Source organism: Prinia subflava, unplaced genomic scaffold, assembly GCF_021018805.1.
Source record: "Prinia subflava isolate CZ2003 ecotype Zambia unplaced genomic scaffold, Cam_Psub_1.2 scaffold_48_NEW, whole genome shotgun sequence".
NCBI lineage: Eukaryota > Metazoa > Chordata > Aves > Passeriformes > Cisticolidae > Prinia > Prinia subflava.
This window is the reverse complement of record NW_026961012.1, coordinates 137,669-160,491: the sequence shown is the minus strand read 5'-3', so window position 1 is coordinate 160,491 and position 22,823 is coordinate 137,669. Positions and strand designations below refer to the sequence as shown.

Sequence of the window (22,823 nt, the reverse complement as noted above, 5' to 3'; positions counted from 1 at the left end):
TTTTATTCTTTATTAAATTTTCATAAATTTCAAAAAGCGAGTTATTGGCATTTATCACATACACTTTATTCTGCCCTCGGCAATATTTCCCCGTATTTCCCATTGTTTCCCGACTGGCTATACAAATTTGGGAGTTTCCCGGAACAGGCAGAAAAGAGGGGGAGGAGGAGGGAGGAGGAGGAGGAGGAGGAGGAGGAGGAGCAGGAGGAGGAGGAGGGAGGAAGAGGCGGAGCGGCAGAAAGAAGCAAGAGGAGGAAGAGGAGAGGAGGGAACCGCGCCACTCCAGCGCTCCCTGGACCCGCAGCCCCCCGGGACCACCGCCCCCCATCCCGCAGGTGCCCGGGGAGGGGGAGCTCGCCCCAAAAATCCCGGGGGGATCCCTGGGTTTGGGGTCTTTTGAGGGGAGGGATGTTTGGAGCTTGCAGGGCTCCAAAGCCGAGCCGCAGGTGCCCTCGGGGGGTCCCGGGCGGTGTTTTTGGGGGGTCCCGGTGGCGGCAGAGGGGCAGGGGGATGCGGGACCCCCGCGGTGGGGGTTGAGCTTCCCGGGCCGGGCCCTCCGAGCTCAGTGGGGAGCGGTGGGACCGGGGGGACCCCGGGTTTGGGGAGCCCCGGGAGAGCCCCTGCACCCCGAAGCAGAGAATAGGGGGAGAAGGGACCCCGGGACCCAAAATCTCCCAGCCCCCCTAAGTGGGGTGGTGGAAAAAGGGGGGAATTTTTTGGATTCCTGGGACTCTCAGCTGCCTGGGGAGGGCAGGGACCGAGTAGACGGGGGGGCCCCCAGTACAAGCGTGACCCCCGACAGCTGGGACAGGGGGGAGCCTGAACACCAAATGGGAGAGACCAGAGATGGGGAACTCCTGAGGGGCATTTTCAGGCTTGATTTTTGGTATTTGGGAGGTTCACATGAACCCCAGATTCCCGGTGACTTCTAGAGATGGACTTGGACAGAAAAGGACCTTCAAAATCAATGTGCTCATCCCTTGATTTTCTCCAAACCAGGATTTCTCATCCCCAAACCTTGGCTGGATGGAGGAGGCTGCGAGGAGGAGGAAGATATCCCTGGGACAGCCAGGCAGGTGAGGAGGAAGTCACTGCCCTTTTCCCCTCTCTCCTGCTCCATCTCCCAGCCCAGCCTGGCCCTGGCTGCAGGACAACCCCGCTGCCGACGCCGTCCTGCCGGGGATGGACTGGGGGGATCTCCTTGCCCTTCCCTCTGGAGCAGACACAAATCCCATCCTGTCCTTGTCCTTCCTCCCCCAGAAAAGGAGCTGAGGAAAGAGACCAGGGAGGACAAATCCCCACAGCAGAACCTCCTGGAAGAGGCCGTTTTGAGTGGATCCACAGCAGAGAAATCCAATGGGGAGGAAAAGCGCCCCGGATCCTGCATGAGGAGGGGCTCCAAACACATCCAAAGGTGCCCTGGTGAGGAAACACCCACCCTGTGCCAGGACCGTGGCCGGAGATCCAGCCAGAGCTCAGACCTGTTTGTCCATGAGCAGCTTTGTGACAAAGAGAGGCGCTGTGAGTGCTTGGAGTGTGGGAAGAGCTTTGGCAAGAACTCCTCCCTGATCCGCCACCAGAGGATCCACACTGGGGAACGGCCCTGCCAGTGTGGGGAATGTGGGAAGGGCTGCAGAGACAGCTCTGAGCTGATCAAACACCAGAGGATCCACACTGGGGAACTGTCTCCGCGGGGCCTGACCGGGATTGAGAGACTCTGGAGACGTTCTAGGTTCCGCAGGGCAGGGCAGGAAGACCCGATGTTTATTTACAAAGTCACTTATATACATTTCATATAATGACCATCGATTGGGGGATGGAATCCCCACCTCCTACTTCACACTGGTCAAGCTGTCAATGACCTTTTCTCCTCCCAGCTAGAAATATGTAAACAATGGGAGACAGTTAGGAAAACATGCCAATGTTTACATTAGCAAGCGGGAGAAACTGCCTAGCCAGGGACAGAGCCTCATGGCAACAGGGAACGGCCCTACGAGTGTGGGGAGTGTGGGAAGGGCTTCAGAAACAGCTCTGAGCTGATCAAACACCAGAGGATCCACACTGGGGAACGGCCCTACGAGTGTGGGGAGTGTGGGAAGAGCTTCACCCAGCGCTCCGGCCTCATCCACCACCAGAACACCCACACTGAAGAAAGGCCGTATGGCTTCAACCAGAGGTCCCAACTGATCACCCACCAAATGATCCACACTGGGGAGAGGCCCTGCGAGTGTTCCCAGTGTGGGAAGAGGTTTCAGACCAGCTCCCATCTCCTCGTGCACCAGCGCATTCACACAGAGGAGAGGCCCCTGCGCTGCCCTGAATGTGGGAAGGGCTTCAAGCACAGCTCCCACCTCAGCAGGCACCGGCTCATCCACACCCGGGAGAGGCCCCACGAGTGTCCCCAGTGTGGGAAAAGCTTCAGCCACAACTCCCACCTGACCCGCCACCAGAACATCCACGCCAAGGAAAGGCCCTACGAGTGCGAGAGTGCGGCAAGAGCTTCAACCAGAAGTGCCAACTCATCGTCCACCAGATGATCCACACCAGGAAGAGGCCCCATGAGTGTTCCCAGTGTGGGAAGAGGTTTCGGCTCAGCTCAGAGCTCCTCCAGCACCAGCGGGTTCACACAGAGGAGAGGCCCCTGCGCTGCCCTGACTGCAGGAAGGGCTTCAAGCACAGCTCCAACCTCGTCGCCCATCGGCGCATCCACACCAGGAGAGGCCCCACGAGTGTCCCCAACACTCAGACAGCTCTGCCTGTCCCCAACACCAACAGAGGCACCATAAGGGAAGCCCTGTGAGTGCCCTGACTGAGGGGAGAGCTTCGTGCACTGCGCCAGCTCCGTCCCCCATCAGGTGACCCACACTGGGAAGAGCCCTGGTGACCCACCTGCGATCCAGGTTGGGAGGTGGCTGGTGGTCCTTTTATTTTGCCTGTGATTATCTTTTGGTTCATCTTTATCCTTTTAAAGCACACAAAATTGAGGTAAAAATCAATTGAATCATCAAAAGCATTTAAAGCCTAACTTCTTACATCTGTTTCAGGGGAATCTACGATTCAGGGAAATACTTGGGGGGATATTGCCGGTTTGGGGGATATTTGGTGTAGTTGTCTCCATTTCTTGGCAATCCAAAAAACAAGAGGGATTGATCTGTCAGCTCAAAACCACTCAATTCCACTGAAAACTGCTCGATGCCACCTCAAAATTACTCAATTCCACAGCGCCTCAGGGTGGGATGGGGTTGGAAGGGGACTGAGTGAAGTGGGATGCAGATCAGGAGGGGTGAGATGGACATTGGGTCAGGTGGGATGGGGATTGGGAGGGGTGGGATGGGGGAAATAGAGCTGGAGAAGGAGACCTTGATTTCCTGGAGGGGTGGGATGGGTTTGGGTGGGGATTGGGAGGATGTGGTGAAGTCTGGAACGAGACAGCCAAAGGTAGGGGATGATGAAGAGAGGGGGAACCCATTCCTGATTGAGTTTTGTGGGCATTTCACATTCCCGAGGGGATTTTTGGTGCATCCCACATTTCTGAGGTGGTTTTGGGGCACTCCCCGATTTTTTGGGGGGAGTTCCTGAGAGCAGCTCCGTGGAGCCCCATTCCAGGGGTGGTTGCCTTGGGCACGAGCTCAGAGCTGCAGGCAGAGTCCATTGCCTCGGTGCTGGAGAGCAGAGAAATGATGAATGGCCCCAGACATCTCCAGGGTGTGCTTGGGGGCCAGGGCAAGTTCTGTGTAGGTGGGGTGGTCACTGCCCCAGCCCCAGCCACTGCAGCCTCTGGGCCAGCCCCAGAGCGGCTGCCAAGCCCCTGCACCCCAAAAACCCCACCTGTGAGAGGCACCAGAGCAGGTGAGGCTGTGACACAGGTGTGACACAGGTGTGACACTGTCCCACATCCCCAGAGCTCACAGCAGCTGAGATGGGGCTGTTTGTCACAACAACAGGTGGATTTTTCTGCTTCAGCCATCCTTTTTTCCCGTTGAAGTGCTGCCTGGAACTGTGGAGAGGACACCAGGGATGGTTTGGGAATTCATGCAGCGGTTTTAGGGTTCAGCTTTTGCTTTGGTTAAATTCAGGTAGTGGAGGTTGTTTGGAAAACATAAATCATTGATTTAATTTAGGAGGAGAAGGGCAGCATGGAGAGTTTTGTGCTGCAGAGCCAGGCTTGGATGGGCAGCAACTGAGTTTATGCTGCCACTGACAAAGATGCTGCTGGTGATGTTAGTCCAGTCTTCCCCCCTTTCAATAAGGACTCCTATTCCCATCTAGAATTGCATCATATAATCTGTCAGAGTCCAGGAGACCCCTCTGGCCACCCTGGAGGGTTTGGAGACCGGGCAGGGGGTCTGGGGTCTGTACAAGGGGCTCAGCCAGCCTCACACAGAGCCCAGGAGGACACTGCCTCTGATCCCTGCCATGGCAGTGAATGCCCACAGTGTGTGAAGAATCACAAGCTGAGAGAATTCAAAATAAGCAGTATTTAGTTTATTATAGAGTGTAAATGTAGAATCTAGGATTTTTAGTGTATGGGCTTGAAGAGGCAAGATGGAGGAACTGGGGAGTGGTCCTGCCCTCCTTGCTCTTGTTCTTGTCCCCCATTTTCTGCTGAGTTGGATCTCAAGGATTGGTTTAGAGTAGAAATCACATGTTAACATAGGTAGTAAGTATTGGTAAGATATTAAATAATTGTAAATATTGGTAAGATTTAAATAATTGTAAATAAAAAGTACATTCTGGACGGTGGGGTTAGGGTTGGGTCAGGGAGAATGTGCATAAAGCCTGGGACCTTCTGACCCGCCCAGTCCTGCCCTGCTGGGGACGCCCTGCAGAGCTGAGAGAGAACTGAGAGATAATGAAAGAATAAACAACCTTGGAAACACGAACTGGTGGACTCAGTTTGTCCTCTCTGGCTCTGGCGCTGGATTTTGGGGCAAGAAAAGCTCAAAAACGCTGCACACCTCAGGGAACAGCAACCCCGAGGAGAATCTCAGGAATGATCCAGTCTGTTGCTGGATCCAGCTCTGTGGATCCAGTCCTGGCACTCTGCTCTGGATAATACTGCACCCATGAACTGTCAGAGTTTGCAAAGTCAGCTCTGTTCAAGCAGGCAGAGTCTGCCTGACCTGTACATTTGTCATACACAGAAGGAATAGGAGGTCTGTGTGAAAAAGGCATATTGTATGTGTGGCTCTACGCAGATATTTACTATATGTAATCTGATAGATAGAAAAGTTATACTATATTAACATTAGAATAATGTAGTGAATGTAGTTTTGTAATTAACAATAAGTTATAGTACAATAGAAGCTGTGTATGTGTGTTATATTTTTTTCTCAAGAAGAAAAATTCCTCAGCACAGAGATAACATTCACAGAGGCCCCTAAAAACCTTACAGAGGCCTCTAAACCTTCTAGTGAAGAAGAATTTATGGCCTCTTATCCACAGAACCCAACTTTCTCAAGGACGTATGCTCTCATGCGTTCTTTTAATTAGCAGAAAGCTTTTGTGACAAGAAACAGCTGAAAATTACTTGTTTTACGTAAGATATGAATAGTCATAAACTGAAGGCTTAAAAAAGAAGACTTCTCTTTGTTCTGGGCCCTTCTCCTTCCTAGCCTTTGTCTGGGAGGGAGGGGGGACAATAAGCCCGGGCTACCTTCTTTGCTCTTATTGTCTCATTATCTGTCCTGTCTCTGAAAACTTTTTAAACTTTTATTATTGTATTAAAATTTTTGTAAAGAATTTTTATTCTTTATTAAATTTTCATAAATTTCAAAAAGCGAGTGATTGGCGTTTATCACAGTCTGTAATGAGTGAGTGCTTTAACAAAGATTAATTTGTTGGAGTCCAGAGGATCCCTCTGACAGCCCTGGAGAATAAGGGGGCTGTACAGGGGGGTCTGGGATCTGTACAGGGGGGTCAGCCAGCCTCCCACAGAGCCCAGAAGGACTCTGATTCGAGCTTCTATCCATGGAAGTGAATGCTCACATGAAGAAAGAATCACAAATCCTAAGAATTTGAAATAAATAGTGGATGGTTTGTTGTAGAATGTAAATATAGAAATTAGGATTCTTAGCATATGGGGCTGAAGAGACAAGATGGAGGAATTGGGGAGTGGCCCCTGTCTTCCTTGTTCTTGTTCTCGTCCCCCATCTTTTGCTGAGTTGGGTTTTAGAGATTGGTTTAGAGTAGAACTGACATGTTAGTATAGGTAATAGGCATTGGCAAAATTTTGTAAATAAAAAATACGTCTCGGACAGTGGTTGGGTCAGGGATACTGTACATAAGGTAGGGGGCTCTCTGATCCGCCCAGTCTGCCGCGTGTCCTGCTCTGCTGAAGATGCCTTGCAGAGCTGAGAAAGAACTAAGATAAGGTACCCTGCCAGGGAGGCCTGGCAGAGCTGTAAAAAGACTGAGATAATGAAAAATAAACAACCTTGGAAATGGATACCGGCGGACTCAGTTTGTCGTCTCTGCCTCTGGCTTCAGTGTGTAACACCCAGGGCAAAGAGAAGACAGAAAACCGTATTACCTCTGGGAACAGCAACCCAGGGGAAACTCCCAGGGAACAGCAACCCTGGGACGACCCTTATTACCTTGTGGGCCAGCAACCCCAAGGAAAAATCTCAGGGAAGAAGCAACCTTGAGATAATTCTGCTCTAACATGGAAGGAAGCCAAAAGCAGTTTCCTAGAGGGACTCAGTTTGTTTTCTCTGGCTCTGGCGCTGGACTTCTGGGGCAAGAAAAGCTCAAAACCCCACAGACCTCAGGGAACAGCAACCCTGGGGTGAATCTCAGGGAACACAACCCTGAGAGTCCACCTCCCTCCTAGTAGAGTCTGGGGTATCATCTCTCTTTCTGCAGAATCTCCTGGATTATCTAGTAGAACTTGTGTATCCCCTCAGTCTGGGTCTCGAGAAGGGTTTCAATTTTTTTTTTTTTTCAGATTTTTTTCTTACTCTCACTGGATTTTCTCTGTAGGGAAGAGGTGAGGCACCTCAGGATGGACTCAGGATGGAGAGAAAGGCACCTTCACCACTACCAGGCCACCAGAGACTTTGTGCTTACCCCAGATCCACCCCAGCACCGGGCACTCCTTTTGCAGCTCCAGATGGTTCTCCACATAAAAGAATGAACCCACACGAGGCATTTAATTCCATTTCCCTCCTCTTCTACAAAATTACATCAGCTGTAAAAGGGTGTTACAAACTAAGGTGCCATTCTCTGGCCACTCAGCCTGGTAGTTCAGCTTGGATATTGGCCACCAGTGATTACAATATTGGATTAGTCTGGGCTCACTTCGTGGGTCTTCTCCTTTCCGTTTTCAGTTTTTCAACAGAAAAGAGAGACAAAAAAAAAATCATTGAAATGAATTCACATTTCAATGGAGAATTTGGAATACCATCTCCCACTTCAGTTTCAGAACAAACCAGCCCCATTTTCATTAATTACAAATACACAAGCTGTTACCTCTGAAAGTCAAAATGGTATTTCCAGGTTTGTAATGGAGGGGGGAGAGGGGAAGAGATGGATTGTGTTTGATTCTCAGAGAGATTTTTAAAGTTTCCTCCTGATAACTGACCAGAGCTTTCTGCCTGGTGTTGAGCAGTTTTTTCACTAGTGAAACCAGTAATAAAACAAACAAACAAAAACCAACAACCCATCTCCTCTCCAAAACAACAACAAACAAAAAAACAAAACCTCCCCAAAAGAAAAAGCAAAACCTAGAAGGGAATACAGGTGACCTCACCCCTGATAATTAAAGGCTGTGTTAATTACCCAATACAGCCTCGCCCCTGATGAGTAACAGCTGTATCCAAGGGTGAGTGAGATGAAAAAGGGGATTAGCTGGGAAAGGGAGGGTCGCCATGGAGCAGTGTTAGAAATGAGATGCTTGACACGGCCAATATATCAAGCAGCAATCCAATTTAATAATTAATTAATTAATATGGTAAAGTAAGAGCAAAGACAGCGCGCTGGGTACATTTTCTTTACATACAGAAGGATTTTCCCTTCCCAATGCCCGTTGATTGCTGGACTTGCTGGGATTTTATTTGCTATATTCATACATATTCATAAGCTTTCTCAGCAATTCCCATTTCTAGTTTTAATATCACAATTCAATACTTAACAGTCATAAATCTAAATTTTGTCCTGGACAATTCTATAGGCTATTGTGATCTGTTTGGATATTTCAGTACTCTAGGATGTACATCCAGGATATGTATCCCAGGTGGTGGGGTCCAGCTTCCAGATGTGGGGTCCAGTTTCTATTTTCCAGGTCCATCAATCTCCAATACTGATTTTTCAGTTTCCCTCTTCAGGAGCCATAAATCAGTGAACTGAAGTCTTTCTTTCATGTCCAGGATGTTTTCCCACCTTCTGTGAAAGGCCTGGGCCCATTCTTATTTCTTTCTTTTGTCTAAAAGGCTTTTTTACATTCTAAAACTACAGTTAAAATTCTTTAATACAAAGCAAGCTTCTAAAGTTATAATTAAAAGACACTTCTTACAGAATAGCTTGAGACTTATAATAGGTAATTGCAAGCACAAGATTTATTCAAAACTTCTTTCTATGCTTTCCTCAGCTGTTTATTAGAACTCATCTTTATAACTGTCCCATGGCCGAGTTCCACAATTACAATTACACAGATTTTCTTCATTTCCCTGACACGAAACACAACTTTGTATTTCACAGGAGGAACCTTGAGGAGCAGGAGGGAGAGGATCCTGAAGCAGGGTCCTGGGGAGGGAGAATCCCTGTGAGGTCAGTCTGGCTCTGCAGCTGGAGCCTGTTGCTGGAATCTGTATTTTTAATGTAATTCAGTAAAAGAGACTGCAAACAATCCCTGCAGTCAGAGTTCAGCAGGAAATAACCAGCAGTCAGAAACTGCAAGGGAAACCTGCAGTAGGAGCTTGCTGCAGCCAGAGTTAGCAAATAATTTGAATTAAGTTGACCAAGCTGTGAAGAGGAATAAACCAGGACCCCTTTTTTAATTTCTTTTAAGAAGAAATCTGTGCCTCAGCTCATTTTTCTCCTCTGATAGGAGGTGCAGCAGCACCAAAAAATGAAAAATAAAACCGGGAATTGGAGGGGCAGTGTCACCATCCATTGTCCTTTTCCCTGCTCCTCTCTGCTGGGCCTCCCCCAGGTGTGCGTGGGCTTTCATGGGACCCGCACTGTTACACGGTTTTAACTCAATAAACCAATTTAACTTGTTCAATTAGATGAACCAATCAAGCCAGTCACAAACGTGTTGTCATTCAGCCAGTTAAACCAGTTGCACCAGCTGAAGGTGCCAGGCCCTGGGGGACTTTGCCCTGGCATCACCACCAGGAAGTTGGTTTTGTTTTTCCACCAGGAAATTGGAGTTCAGGATTTTTTCCAGCCAGGGGAGGGATTTTTCTGCTCCAGGGCAGTCTCAGGGGAGACCACAGGCACAGGAAGGACCCGTTTGCTGAGGAGGGTCAGGGGCTGGGGTGGGGATTTGGGATCCAGGGGGACCCTGGGACTGAGGAAACCCCAAACCCAAGGAAAAGCTTTCAGTGCCGAGGAGACCCTGGATCCAAAGGGTCACCAAATCTGAGAGGATTCCGGATCCAAAGAGATTCCGGACCCAAGAAATTTCCAGAGACAAGAGCAAGATTCCAGAGCTGGGAAGATTCTGAATCCAAGGAGACCCCAGAGCTGAGGAAAAGATCCTGGATCCAAAGGATCACCAAATCTGAGAGGATTCCAGATCCAAAGAGATTCCGGACCCAAGAAATTTCCAGAGACAAGAGCAAGATTCCAGAGCTGGGAAGATTCTGAATCCAAGGAGACCCCGGAGCTGAGGAAAAGATCCTGGATCCGAGAAGAAGATTCTGGAACAGACTCTGCATCTGAGGAGGAGACCTTGGGGTGATTCAAGGAGACTCCACAGCTGAGAACGTCTCCAAGGACAAGACCCTTGAGCTGAGGAGACCCCCGAGCACAGGAGCAGATCCCGTGGAGCAGCCCAGGATGTGGAATTTCTTGGAGCGGACTGTGGAGATCCAGATATCGAACACGACCCGGAACATCACCTTGGAGAACCCCAGGTGAGGGGAAGGAGCAGGAGGACCCCGGGGGGCAGGGGGAGGTTTGGGGGTGTCCTGGTTCAGGGCAAATTTGGGAGGAAACCTCCAAATTGGGTCCCTCTGGAAAGCAAACCCAAACTGCCTCTCCCCCCAGCCGGTCCAGGAAAAGGAACTTCCTCAGAGAAAAGTGGAAAAAATCTATTTATTTAACAAACAAAATGCCCACAAGCGTAAAGAATGAAAGTAAAACCTCTTGCCACTCCAAAGAGAGGTGGCAAACTTGAGGGAATCCTCGCTGTGGGTGGCTCAGCTCACTCAGTTTTTATCAGTCCCAGGCCTGGTGGGCCACATGTGCAAGCTCTCGGTGCTCCTCTGGGGTTTTTCAGTCTGGAGTAGATTTAGAGTCCCAAGAAAAAGGAAAGAAACAGTCCAGGGAACTTCTCTGCCCTAGCTAGCTAAAATTAAACTAAAACAGCAAAAAATCTCTCACAGCCACCGGTCTCTGCTTCAGACAAACCACCACCCAGAGAGGAATGAGCAGGAGTGAAAAATATTCTCAAAACAAACTTGCAGCTTCTTCTTTCCCTGCTTTCCTCTCAGAGCCAGTCCTAAAGGCACAGAATTGGATGTACAGCACAGACAGAACAGATTGAGGGTACAAACATCATAAAGTCACCCTAGGACGGGTGGGGTCATCATCCCCTGGAGGGTGTCGGGGTCCAGGAGACCCCTCTGGCCACCCTGGAGGGTTTGGAGACCGGACAGGGGGGTCTGGGGTCTGTACAAGGGGGTCAGAGCCTCACACAGAGCCCAGGAGGACACTGCCTCTGATCCCTGCCATGGCAGTGAATGCCCACAGTGTGTGAACAATCACAAGCTGAGAGGATTCAAAATAAGCAGTAGTTAATTTATCACAGAGTGTAAATGGAGAATCTGGGATTTTTAGTATATGGGGCTGAAGGGACAAGATGGAGGAATTGGAGAGTGGCCCCTGTGCTCCTTGTTCTTGCTCTCTTATCTTTTGCTGAGTTGGATTTTAAAGATTGGTTTAGAGTAGAAATGACATGTTAACATGGGGACTAGGTATTGACAAAATTTTGTAAATAAAAAGTTCGTTTTAGATGGTAGTTCAATCAAGGAGACTGTACATAAAGTCTGGGACCCTCTGATCTGCCCCAGTCTTGCTCTGCTGGTGACGCCCTGCAGAGCTGAGAAAGAACTGAGAGATAATGAAAGAATAAACAACCTTGCACACAAAGACTGGCTGACTCAGTTTGTCTTCTCTGACTCCAGCATGAGACTTTTTAGGCAAAGGAAGCTTGAAAGCCTTATTACCTCAGGGAACAGCAACCCCGAGGAGAATCTCAGGGAACAGCAACCCTGAGAGAAAACCTTGTTACCTCAGAGAGCAGCAACCCCAAAGAGAATCTCAAAAAACAGCAACCCTGAAAAGGAGAAAGAGTCCTGAAAACCTTATTACCTCAGAGAATAGCAACCCCAAAAAAGTCTCAAAAAACAGCAACCTTGAGATGGAGAAAGAGTCCTGAAAACCTTATTACCTTAGAGAACAGCAACCCCAAAAAGTCTCAAAAAACAGCAACCTTGAGATGGAGAAAGAGTCCTGAAAACCTTATTACCTTAGAGAACAGGAATGCCAAAGAGAATCTCAAAAAACAGCAACCCTAAGGGGTGGGAGCATCTCCCAGGGGTTGGTCCCTTTCCTGCTGGTCTCCCAGTGCTCCCACCATCTCCCAGTAGTCCCACCATCCCTCCCCGTCGGTTCCAGCCCCTCCCAGTGGTGGGGACACCGTCTCCTGCTGGTTCCACCACAATCTCACCGTCCCACCCTGATCTCCTCTCCAGGACCTACTTCTACAGCGGGCACAGCTCGGTGCCCCCCAGGCCTTCCGTGCCCCCCGGCTCCTCCGACACCTGCCAGTTCTCCAGCCCCCCGTTCCGTGGCTGCGTGGGGGTCCTGGTCTACGAGGCCACCACCTTCACCGTGGCCGTCTACTTCTCCAACCCCCTGGACTACAACTGGTTTCCCATGGAGCTGGGCCTGGAGCTGTCCCTGCTCAAAGCTCACCTGGGCAGGTTGGAGGACACCTACGCCCACCTGTCCCAGATGGGGACTGTCCCCACCTCTGACGAGACAACGGCGGGCTACCACGTCACCCTGAACACCTGCCAGGAGCCCGCCCAGGTGAGCGTTGGGCGCGTCAAGGTGACGGCCACCATGTCCAACACACGGAGATCCATCATCAGGGTGGTCCTGGAGGAACAGGAGTGCCCAGGGAAGGAAATCGGAGAGAGACTTCCCTTCTATTCAAAACAATTAATGTGAACTTTTAGCAGAGGAACAGGGCACTTCTAATTTCTTCCAGCAGCTGGAAGAGATAAGAAGAAATCTGCCTCGAGAATGTAGTAATAGACAAAGCAAGGACTGAATTAATTTTAATTTTAAATTTAAATTAATTTAATTTTATTTTAAATTAAATTGGGCTTTGTGGTAATGGGTCAGTTGTAATATGCACTCACTTGTCAGATCGTGTGTGCTCAAATGGCTAAGAGTATCCTTCCTGTGACCTCAGGTTTGAATAAAAGATGCCCTCTTTAAACCAAATTAGTGTTAAGGACTCTTATTCCGATATTTCGGAGATTTTGTGACAGTAAATCGGAGAGCCAGCCAGAAGATCAGCCTGGAGCTCCAATGCAGACAGATCTCCAGTGGCACTGAGGGATTTTCAGGGAGAACCTCAACTTTTGACCTTCAGGGACTTGAGGCAAGACCCCCGGGGTAAGTAAAGGCACCATTCAAATTCTTTTTCTTGGGGTTATTGACAAGGGGTGCAAATCAATTTAAGGGGGGTTTGACTCCCTGGGGAAGCTTCAGGGGGAGATTTGAGCTCCCCACCTCAGGGAGTTAAGAGTTCCCCCATCCAGGGTTCAAGCCCCCAGGAATTATTTGGGGTTTGTGTCCCCTATTAGGCTTTAGAGATTGTCCTGATTTAGGAATCAGGAATGATTGTATCAGGCCAAGATTGTAGCTTAAAGCAAAATCATTGTTCTGCTGTCTTGTAGCACAGGCTGTCACCATCTTGGGTTGGGTGGAGGAAGGAAGGAAGAAAAACCCCACAGCCTCCATTTACAACTGAAGCCTGGCCAGGCTTCACCTGGAGCCGCTTTTGTGGTGAAAATTGGTTAATTCCTTTCCATTCCTTTCCATTCCTTTGCATTCTTTGCATTCTTTGCATTCTTTGCATTCTTCATGAACTCTGAGAGTGTGTTCACCTGAGAGTGGTGTGTTGATTTGAGTTTGCCAGCATATCAACATGGGGATGCCCGTGATACAAAAATTCATTTGCAGAGGGAGTGTTGGAGCATGATTGAGTATTTGGGAGTTGCTTTTTCTTTTTTATTTTTCTTTTTCCCTTTTTTTCCTTTTTTTTTTCCCTTTTTTTCCCCTTTTTTTTCCCTTTTTTCCCTTTTTTTTCTTTTTTTTTTCCTTTTTTCCCCTTTTTTCCCCTTTTTTCCCTTTTTTCCCTTTTTTCTATTTTTCCCCTTTTTTCCCTTTTTTTTCCCCCTTTATTTCCCTTTTTTTTCCCTTTTTTTTCCTTTTTTTTTTCCTTTTTTCCCCTTTTCCCCCCGCTTTTTTCCCTTTTTTTCCTTTTTTTTTCTTTTTTTTCCCCCTTTTCCCTTTGTCTCCTTGTTTCCTTTTTTTCCCTTTTTTCCCTTTTTTCCTTTTTCCCCCTTTTTTCCCCCTTTTTTCCCTTTTCTTTCCTTTTTTCCCCTTTTTTTCCCCTTTTTTTTCCCCCTTTTTTTTCCCTTTTTTTCCCTTTTTTCCCTTTTTTACTTTTTTCGTTTTTTTTTTCCTTTTTTCCCTTTTTTCCCTTTTTCCCCCTTTTTTCCCTTTTTTCCCTTTTTTTTCCTTTTTTTTCCATTTTCCCCCTTTTTCACCCTTTTCTCCCTTTTTTCCTTTTTTCCCTTTTTTTCCTCTTTTTCCCTTTTTTCCTTTTCCCTTTTTTCTTTTTTCCCTTTTTTTCTTTTTTCCCCTTTTTCCCCCTTTTTTCCCTTTTTCCTTTTTTTCTCTTTCTTCCCTTTTTTCCTTTTTATTTCCTTTTTTTCTTTTTTCCTTTTTTTCCCTTTTTTTCCATTTTTTTACTTTTTTCCCCTTTTTTCCCCTTTTTTTCTCCCCTTTTTCCCCTTTTTTCCCCCTTTTCCCCTTTTTTCCTTTTTTTCCCATTTTTTCCCCTTTTTTTTCTTTTTTTTTTTTTCTTTCTTTTTCCTTTTTCTTTTTGTGGGTGGCTGAGATCGCATTTGTGGACTTGAAGCATCCTCTTTTGTCAGTCTCAGTGATTGCAGGCCTGGCACTCCCCTTTCTCTTCCCCTCTCCCCCCTCCACTACAAACCTGGAAATACCATTTTGACTTTCAGAGGTAACAGCTTGTGTATTTGTAATTACTGAAAATTGAGCCGGTTTATTCTGAAGCTGAAGTAGAAGATGATATTCCAAATTCTCCATTGAAATGTGAATTCATTTCAATGATTTTTTTTTTTGTCTCTCTTTTCTGTTGAAAAACTGGAAACGGAAAGGAGAAGACCCACGAAGTGAGCCCGGACTAATCCAATATTGTAATCACTGGTGGCCAATATCCAAGCTGAACTACCAGGCTGAGTGGCCAGAGAATGGCACCTTAGTTTGTAACACCCTTTTACAGCTGATGTAATTTTGTAGAAGAGGGGGAAATGGAATTAAATGCCTCGTGTGGGTTCATTCTTTTATGTGGAGAACCATCTGGAGCTGCAAAAGGAGTGCCCGGTGCTGGGGTGGATCTGGGGTAATCACAAAGCCTCTGGTGGCCTGGTAGTGGTGAAGGTGCCTTTCTCTCCATCCTGAGTCCACCCTGAGGCATCCTGAGGTGCCTCACCTCTTCCCTACAGAGAAAATCCAGCGAGAGTAAGAAAAAAAATCTGAAAAAAAAAATTGAAAAAAAAAATTTGAAAAAAAAAAGTTTGAAACCCTTCTTGAGACCCAGACTGAGGGGATACACAAGTTCTGCTAGATAATCCAGGAGATTCTGCAGAAAGAGAGATGATACCCCAGACTCTACTAGGAGGGAGGTGGACTCTCAGGGTTGTGTTCCCTGAGATTCACCTCAGGGTTGCTGTTCCCTGAGGTCTGTGGGGTTTTGAGCTTTTCTTGCCCCAAAAGTCCAGCGCCAGAGCCAGAGAAAACAAACTGAGTCCCTCTAGGAAACTGCTTTTGGCTTCCTTCCATGTTAGAGCAGAATTAATCTTTGTTAAAGCACTCACTCATTGCAGACTGTGATAAACGCCAATCACTCGCTTTTTGAAATTTATGAAAATTTAATAAAGAATAAAAATGCTTTACAAAAATTTTAATACAATAATAAAAGTTTAAAAAGTTTTCAGAGACAGGACAAATAATGAGACAATAAGAGCAAAGAAGGTAGCCCGGGCTTATTGTCCCCCCTCCCTCCCAGACAAAGGCTGGGAAGGAGAAGGGCCCAGAACAAAGAGAAGTCTTCTTTTTTAAGCCTTCAGTTTATGACTATTCATATCTTACGTAAAACGAGTAATTTTCAGCTGTTTCTTGTCACAAAAGCTTTCTGTTAATTAAAAGAACGCATGAGAGCATATGTCCTTGAGAAAGTTAGGTTCCGTGGATAAGAGGCCATAAATTCTTCTTCACTAGAAGGTTTAGAGGCCTCTGTAAGGTTTTTAGGGGCCTCTGTGAATGTTATCTCTGTGCTGAGGAATTTTTCTTCTTGAGAAAAAAATATAACACACATACACAGCTTCTATTGTACTATAACTTATTGTTAATTACAAAACTACATTCACTACATTATTCTAATGTTAATATAGTATAACTTTTCTATCTATCAGATTACATATAGTAAATATCTGCGTAGAGCCACACATACAATATGCCTTTTTCACACAGACCTCCTATTTCTTCTGTGTATGACAAATGTACAGGTCAGGCAGACTCTGCCTGCTTGAACAGAGCTGACTTTGCAAACTCTGACAGTTCATGGGTGCAGTATTATCCAGAGCAGAGTGCCAGGACTGGATCCACAGAGCTGGATCCAGCAACAGACTGGATCATTCCTGAGATTCTCCTCGGGGTTGCTGTTCCCTGAGGTGTGCAGCGTTTTTGAGCTTTTCTTGCCCCAAAAGTCCAGCGCCAGAGCCAGAGAGGACAAACTGAGTCTGCCAGTTCGTGTTTCCAAGGTTGTTTATTCTTTCATTATCTCTCAGTTCTCTCTCAGCTCTGCAGGGCTTCCCCAGCAGGGCAGGACTGGGGCAGATCAGAGGGTCCTGGACTTTATGGGACAAAAAGATTTTTACAAAATCTTACCAATACTTACTACCCATGTTAACATGTCATTTCTATTCTAAATCAATCCTTGAGATCCAACTCAGCAGAAAATGGGGAATGAGAACAAGGACAAGAATGACAGGACCACTCCCCAATTCCTCCATCCTGCCTCTTCAAAGCCATACACTAAAAATCCTGGATTCTACATTTACACTCTATAATAAACTAAATACTGCTTATTTTTAATTCTCTCAGCTTGTGATTCTTCACACACTGTGGGCATTCACTGCCGTGGCAGGGATCAGAGGCAGTGCCCTCCTGGGCTCTGTGTGAGGCTGCCTGAGCCCCCTGTACAGACCCCAGACCCCCTGTCCGGTCTCCAAACCCTCCAGGGTGGCCAGAGGGATCTCCTGGACTCCAACACCACTCGTTTCCCATCCTTCTTGCTCAAGTTTTGCTTAAGTTGTGCTTTTTTGCCTCCCATTTCCCTCCCTTTTCTCCCCTCACGTTTTCTACCATTTTCCCCCTTGCATGTGTTGCCATTTGTCCTCTCACATTTGCCATCATCTTTTCTCTCATGTTTCCCACCTTTTCTTCCCTTCTGTTTTGCACCTCTGGTTTCCTCTCATTTCCTGTCCTTTTTGCTCAAGTTTCCTCTCCCTTCTTGCCTTTCCATATCCCACCATTTTGTACCCTCACGTTTCCCACCCTTTCCTCCTCACATTTCCTGCCTGCAATTCTCTCTGTTCCTCCCCAAGCCTCTCTGCTTCCTTTAAAATAATTCCTTCAAAACTGATTCAAAAATGGTGCACTGTATTCACAACTAGACCAACGTGTGCGGTGCAGTCACTATCATTTCTGTAATTGATTGAAATAGATTTTTTATTTCATTTATAAAGCTTGTATATATATAGGTAATAAATTTATGTTCATAATATATATAATTGTATATGAGATAATATATAATTTCTATTTTAATAGTATACTTCTAATATATTATCATTTTATAATGTATATAATCTATATACATTATAAATATTTATAATTTATATAATTTATATACCTTGTTTATTTATATAATTTTTATATATAAGGTATTTAACTTTCTAGAGCTAAACATGGTTTGGAAAGGTTTGGTGGCTGCATTGGCTCCAGCCACAGCGACTCCTCTCATGGGATTTCAACCAGCCAGGTCCCAGCGCCCAGGACCCTTCTCTCTGGAAGGATAATATAAATAAATAAAATAAGATAAGATAAAATAAAATAAAATAAAATAAAATAAAATAAAATAAAATAAAATAAAATAAAATAAAATAAAATAAAATAAAATAAAATAAAATAAAATAAAATAAAATAAGATAAAATAAGATAAAATAAAATAAAATAAAATAAAATAAAATAAAATAAAATAAAAATAAAATAAAATAAAATAAAATAAAATAAAATAAAATAAAATAAATAAAATAAAATAAAATAAAGCAGCTCCGGGGGATGGAGCCCAGCACAGCTCCTCTCACCTTTCTGCTGACACAGGGAACATAAAGGGGGTGCAGAGACCACCCAGGGATATAAAACAGCCTTTTGTGTCCTGCAATAATTTAGAAAGATGTGCCAGCAGCTTCCCCAGGACTGGCATCTGGATCTGTCCACGGCTCTGTCCTCATTTGGAGCAGCCTGGGGGAGGCAGAAGGCAGAAGGGCTGAGGGGGGCAGCTGAGCCCTGTGGCAGGACAGGAGGGGACTGGGACGAGCCCTTTCTCCCCTCACATTTCCCATCCATTTCCTTCCTCATGTTTCCCTCCCTTTTTCCCGTCACCTTTCCTTTCCTTTCCTTTCCTTTCCTTTCCTTTCCTTTCCTTTTCCTTTCCTTTCCTTTCCTTTCCTTTCCCTTTCCTTTCCTTTCCTTTCCTTTCCTTTCCTTTCCTTTCCTTTCCTTTCCTTTCCTTTCCTTTTCCTTTCCTTTTCCTTTCCTTTCCTTTCCTTTCCTTTCCTTTTCCTTTCCTTTCCTTTCCTTTCCTTTCCTTTCCTTTCCTTCCTTTCCTTTCCTTTCCTTTCCTTTCCTTTCCTTTCCTTTCCTTTCCTTTCCTTTCCTTTCCTTTCCTTTCTCTTCACATTTCCCACCCTTTTCCTCTCCTCACATTTCCTGCCCTTTTCCCCTCATGTTTTCCACTCTTTGCCCCCTCACATTTCTCTCCATTTTTCTCCCCTCAAATTTCCCACCCTCTTTTCCCCTCACATTTTCCTGCCCTTTCCCCCCCTCACGATTCCCTCCATTTTCTCCCCTCCCATTTCCCTCCTTTTTTCCCCCTCACATTTCCTGCCCTTTTCCCCTCACACTTTCCAAAACTTTTTCTCCCCTCACGTTTCCTGCCCTTTTCTCTCCTCACATTTCCCCCCTTTTTTCCCTTCACATTTCCTGCCCTTTTTCTCACATTCCCCACCATTTTGTCCCCTCACATTTAACGCCCTTTTCTCCCCTCACGCTTCACGCCTTACCCCGCCACGTTTCTTTTCTTTTCTCCCCTCACATTTCTGCTCGTTTCCCCCTCACATTTCCCACTCTTTTCCTCCTGTCATGTTTCCCTTCCTTTTTCCCTCACGTTTCCCGCCCTTTTCTCCCCTCACAATTCCCTTCCATTTCTCCCCTCACAATTCCCCCCCTCTTTTCTCCCCTCACATTTCCTGCCTTTTTCTCCCCTCACGTTTCCTGCCCTTTTCCCCTCACGCTTTCCAAACTTTTTCTCCCCTCACATTTCCTTCCCTTTTCTCCCATTTTGCATCCTTCTTCCCCTCACGTTTCCCGCCCTTTTCTCCCCTCATGCTTCCCTCCATTTTCTCCCCTCATGTTTCCTGCCCTTTTCTCCTCTCACATTTCCTTTCCATTTCTCCCCTCACATTTCCCGCCTTTTTTCTCCCCTCACGTTTCCCTCCTTTTTCCCCCTCACATTTCCTGCCATTTTCTCCATTTTGCAGATTTCCCGAATTCCAGATCCCAAATCCCGCGTTCTTTTACTCCACGGATCGAGCTCTGAAATTCTCCTTTTATTGAGCAAAAGCAAACCAAAGGGGGACAGGAGAGGTCTGGGGGGACGCTCCAAGAGAGGGAGACCCCAGACCCCGGGATGCCCGTTGGGGCTCCAGGGGTGTGCAGAGAGTCCCAGAGGCTCCTCCGAGGCTCTTCTGGTGCCCCAGGGGTTCTGCTGGAGGTCCTGAAGGGTTCCAGAGGCTTCCAGAAGCTTCTGCAGGGTTCCTGAGCGTGGCCGCCCCGTGACTCTGGGAAAAAACAACACGGAGGGAAGAGGTCTGCAGTGAAAAGCTGCTCCCCAAAAAAGAGCTGAGCCTGTTTAATCTCTTCCATTTTTATAAATTTGTGGGTCTGATTATGGATTGGCTTCTGGGGTTGCTGCCCACTGGCCAGACCCGGCTGCAAACCAACATTATTTTGAGGGTAGAAATAAAGTTTTTATTTATTCCTCCAAACAAACAACAGGGAAAAAAACTGAGAAAGATTGTTTGTGTTCCAAAGTGTGAGAAAGTGAAAAACTGACCCTTAATATTGCACAGAAATTAAAGAAATGACTCCATCTAATGGACAAGTAGAAGGCTTTAAAAAAACTCAGAAAAACCAGGGTGACAGAGGGGTAACTGAAGCTGGTGTTTATTTAGGGATTCAAAAACATAAAATACAAAAGAGGAAAAACCACAAAAGATCACAAAAGACCCCGACCCAGAGGCCGGGCAGTAATTTATGTCTGGGGCGGGTACAGAAGGTCAGGCAGTCTAGGGGAGGAAGAGAAGGCAGGGAATACAAACTTAATCCAAAAAGGATAATAAAGTGATTAGGTCCTGTTTTAGGAGCTATTATAAAGTTATTATAGTCCTGTTAAAAGGGCGGGAGACGTGAGAGGAGAAAAGGGCAAAAAATGTGAGGGGAGAAAAGGGCAGGAATCGTGAGGGGAGAAAGGAGGGAAAAAAGGGGAAAAATACAGGATAACAAATGAGACATCGAGTTCAGGAAGATCAGCAGGGAAGGCTCTGGAAAGAGGGGTGAGAGTGCAGGGGATTGACAATTGTAAGGGATTAGGGAGGGGACAAATGCTTGAGGGCCAACAGGGAAACTTCTAGGGGTTGACACCAAACAGTGCAAATAACAATTGGGGAACAGAATCTAAAAATAGAGCAAAGAGATACAAATGAGAGACAGCATTACAGGGAGAAGGGGAGGATGGGTGCTGGCACACAAATTAAATAGAAAGCACAAAGCAAAACCCGTGTCAAAACATCTGAGGGTTCCTCGCGGGGTCTGAAGGTTTCTGGGGTCATCTCGTACCTGGTTCCAGGGCTGGCCACGAGGTCCCACTGAAGGCTCTCACTTCTCCTGGACGTGCCATGCCCAGGCGTCGAGCTCTCTGCCCTGGCTCTCTGCCCTGGCTTCAAGTGCTCTGCCCGGGCTCTTCTTTTTCTTCGCCTTCCTCTTGATCACGGCGTCCCAGGCTCTCAATGCGGCAGCCATGAGCCTGGCGGGGCCGGCGCTCATCTCGGCCAGCTCCTGGTACTCCCTGAGGACCATGGAGGCAAAGTTGTTGCCGCGGGCCATCCCGAGCAGGCGCTGGTGGACGGACTCAGTGCCCCCCTCTTGAACCCTGTCCAGGAACAGCTCCAGATCCATCTCGGGGGAGAAGAAGTCCTCGTCGAGGGTGACAGTGGAGCTCCCCTGTTCCTCCACCTTCACCTCGATCACGGTGTCCCAGCCCTGTGACATGGTGGCCGTCACCTTGACGGGGCCGGCGCTCACCTGGACAATCTGCTGGGATTCCTTGAGGATGACAGAGCGGAGAGTGAGCTTTTCCTTGGGGCTGCTGCTGCGGGAGATCCTGACCAGGCGTTCGTAGGCGTCCTTCAGGTTCCCCATGTGAACCTTGTCCAGGGACAGCTCCAGGCCCATCTTGGGCTGGAAGCGGTTGTGGTTGGTGGGGTTGGAGAAGTAGATGGCCAAGGTGAAGGACTCGGCCTCGAAGGCCAGGAGCCCCTTACAGCCCCAGAACCGTGTGTTGCTCTTGAACAGGCAGGTGGTGGAGGAACCGGGGGCCACCGAGGGCTCGCGTGGCCTTACACTGTGGCCATTGAAGAAGAAGGTCCTGGAGAGAGGGATTTGAGTGGTGGGGTCAGAGAGGGGTGGTGGGAGCCACGGCCAAGGTGTCCCACTGCCACCAGGACCTGGGAGATGATCCCGACCCCGGAGATGATCCCAGCCCAGGACAGAGATCCCACCCTGGGGTGCCACCCGAGGGTCCCCCCGACGCTCCCCCGGCCTCACCTGGGGTTCCTCAGGACGATGTTCAGGGTCTTGTTGGAGATCTGGATCTCCACAGAGCGGCTGATGTTTGACCCCATCCTGGCTCGGGATCTTCCTCAGTTCCAGGCTCTCCTGAGCTCCTGGATCTCCTCAGTGCCAGGGTATCCTCAGCTCTGAGCTCTCTTCAGCTCTGAGCTCTCCTCAGCTCCTGGAATCTCCTCAGCTCTGAGCTCTCCTCAGCTCTGAGCTCTCCTCAGCTCTGAGCTCTCCTCAGCTCCAGGCTCTCCTCAACTCTGGGATCTCCTCAGCTCCTGGATCTCCTCAGTTTTGGAAACTCTTCCTCATTCCAGGCTCTCCCTGCCTCCAGACCCCGCTCCCCCCACTCCGGGGTCTCCTCCCGGTGCTCTCGGCACAGCCGGGGCTGTTTCCATCTCCCAAAAATAACTTCAGGTCGAACTGACCTAGACCAGCAGCTGCTTTCCCAGAAAGGAGAGCTTCAAATTTCACTTTCGCTTTCACCAGTGACTTTGCACACACAACCCCATCCTTCCCATGGAATTCTGGCACCGTTACAGAATTCTGTGTGGATAAAACTAAAAATTTCTGGAATTCTCTGCATCCCTGAAATCACCAGTGCCTGGAATGTCCCCGGCTTGGGAGGGACACACCTGGGACAGGTACCGGGGGTACAGTACTGGGCTGGAATGGGGCAATTTTCAGGGAAAAAATGAGGGTGGGGAAAGGGCAGGAATGGTGGGGATGGGGCTGGTCCATGGCCCTAACGAAGGGCTTGGGAGAACTGGTCTGACTGGGGGAGTCCCCGGGGTGGGAGGGACCCTGGGATGTGGAATGGGATAGACCAGTTCCACTGGAGAAATAAACCAGTCAAACCAGGTCCACTGGAGATTTTAACCAGTTAAACCGGTTCCACTGGAGAATTCAACCAGTTAAAACCAGTTGCACTGGAGATGTTAATGTGTTAAACCAATTCCATTGGAAACTTTAACCCGTTAAACCAGTTGTACTGGAGATTTCCACCAGCTGAACCAGTTCTACTGGAGATTTTAGCCAGTTAAGCCAATTCCATTGGAGAGGTTAACCAGTTAAACCAGTTCCACTGGAGA

General features: G+C 47.6%; 2 protein-coding genes across 3 annotated transcripts; one reads left to right on the top strand and one right to left on the bottom strand.

Moving 5' to 3' along the window:
• The first annotated feature begins 209 nt into the window (after nucleotides 1-209).
• LOC134565444 (zinc finger protein 3-like) lies at nucleotides 210-2,186 on the top strand. 2 transcript variants are annotated; one of them, XR_010083916.1, is made up of 3 exons: nucleotides 210-335; nucleotides 1,000-1,076; nucleotides 1,261-2,185. XR_010083916.1 is itself a non-coding variant. In XM_063425034.1 (2 exons), exons 1-2 carry the CDS (start codon nucleotides 935-937, stop codon nucleotides 1,797-1,799), a joined length of 681 nt encoding a protein of 226 aa, XP_063281104.1. In that variant the 5' UTR covers nucleotides 350-934; the 3' UTR covers nucleotides 1,800-2,186. The 2 variants fall into 2 exon arrangements, 1 of the variants encoding a protein (XP_063281104.1); XM_063425034.1 differs by lacking the exon at nucleotides 210-335 and having other exon boundaries at nucleotides 350-1,076; nucleotides 1,261-2,186.
• A 17,238-nt stretch (nucleotides 2,187-19,424) lies between these two features.
• Nucleotides 19,425-22,154, bottom strand: LOC134565435 (uncharacterized). The gene is made up of 3 exons (XM_063425021.1): nucleotides 21,918-22,154; nucleotides 21,721-21,882; nucleotides 19,425-21,541 (listed from the first exon to the last, which is right to left on the bottom strand). Exons 2-3 carry the CDS (start codon nucleotides 21,795-21,797, stop codon nucleotides 20,773-20,775), a joined length of 846 nt encoding a protein of 281 aa, XP_063281091.1. The 5' UTR covers nucleotides 21,798-21,882; nucleotides 21,918-22,154; the 3' UTR covers nucleotides 19,425-20,772.
• Nucleotides 22,155-22,823: the final 669 nt, after the last annotated feature.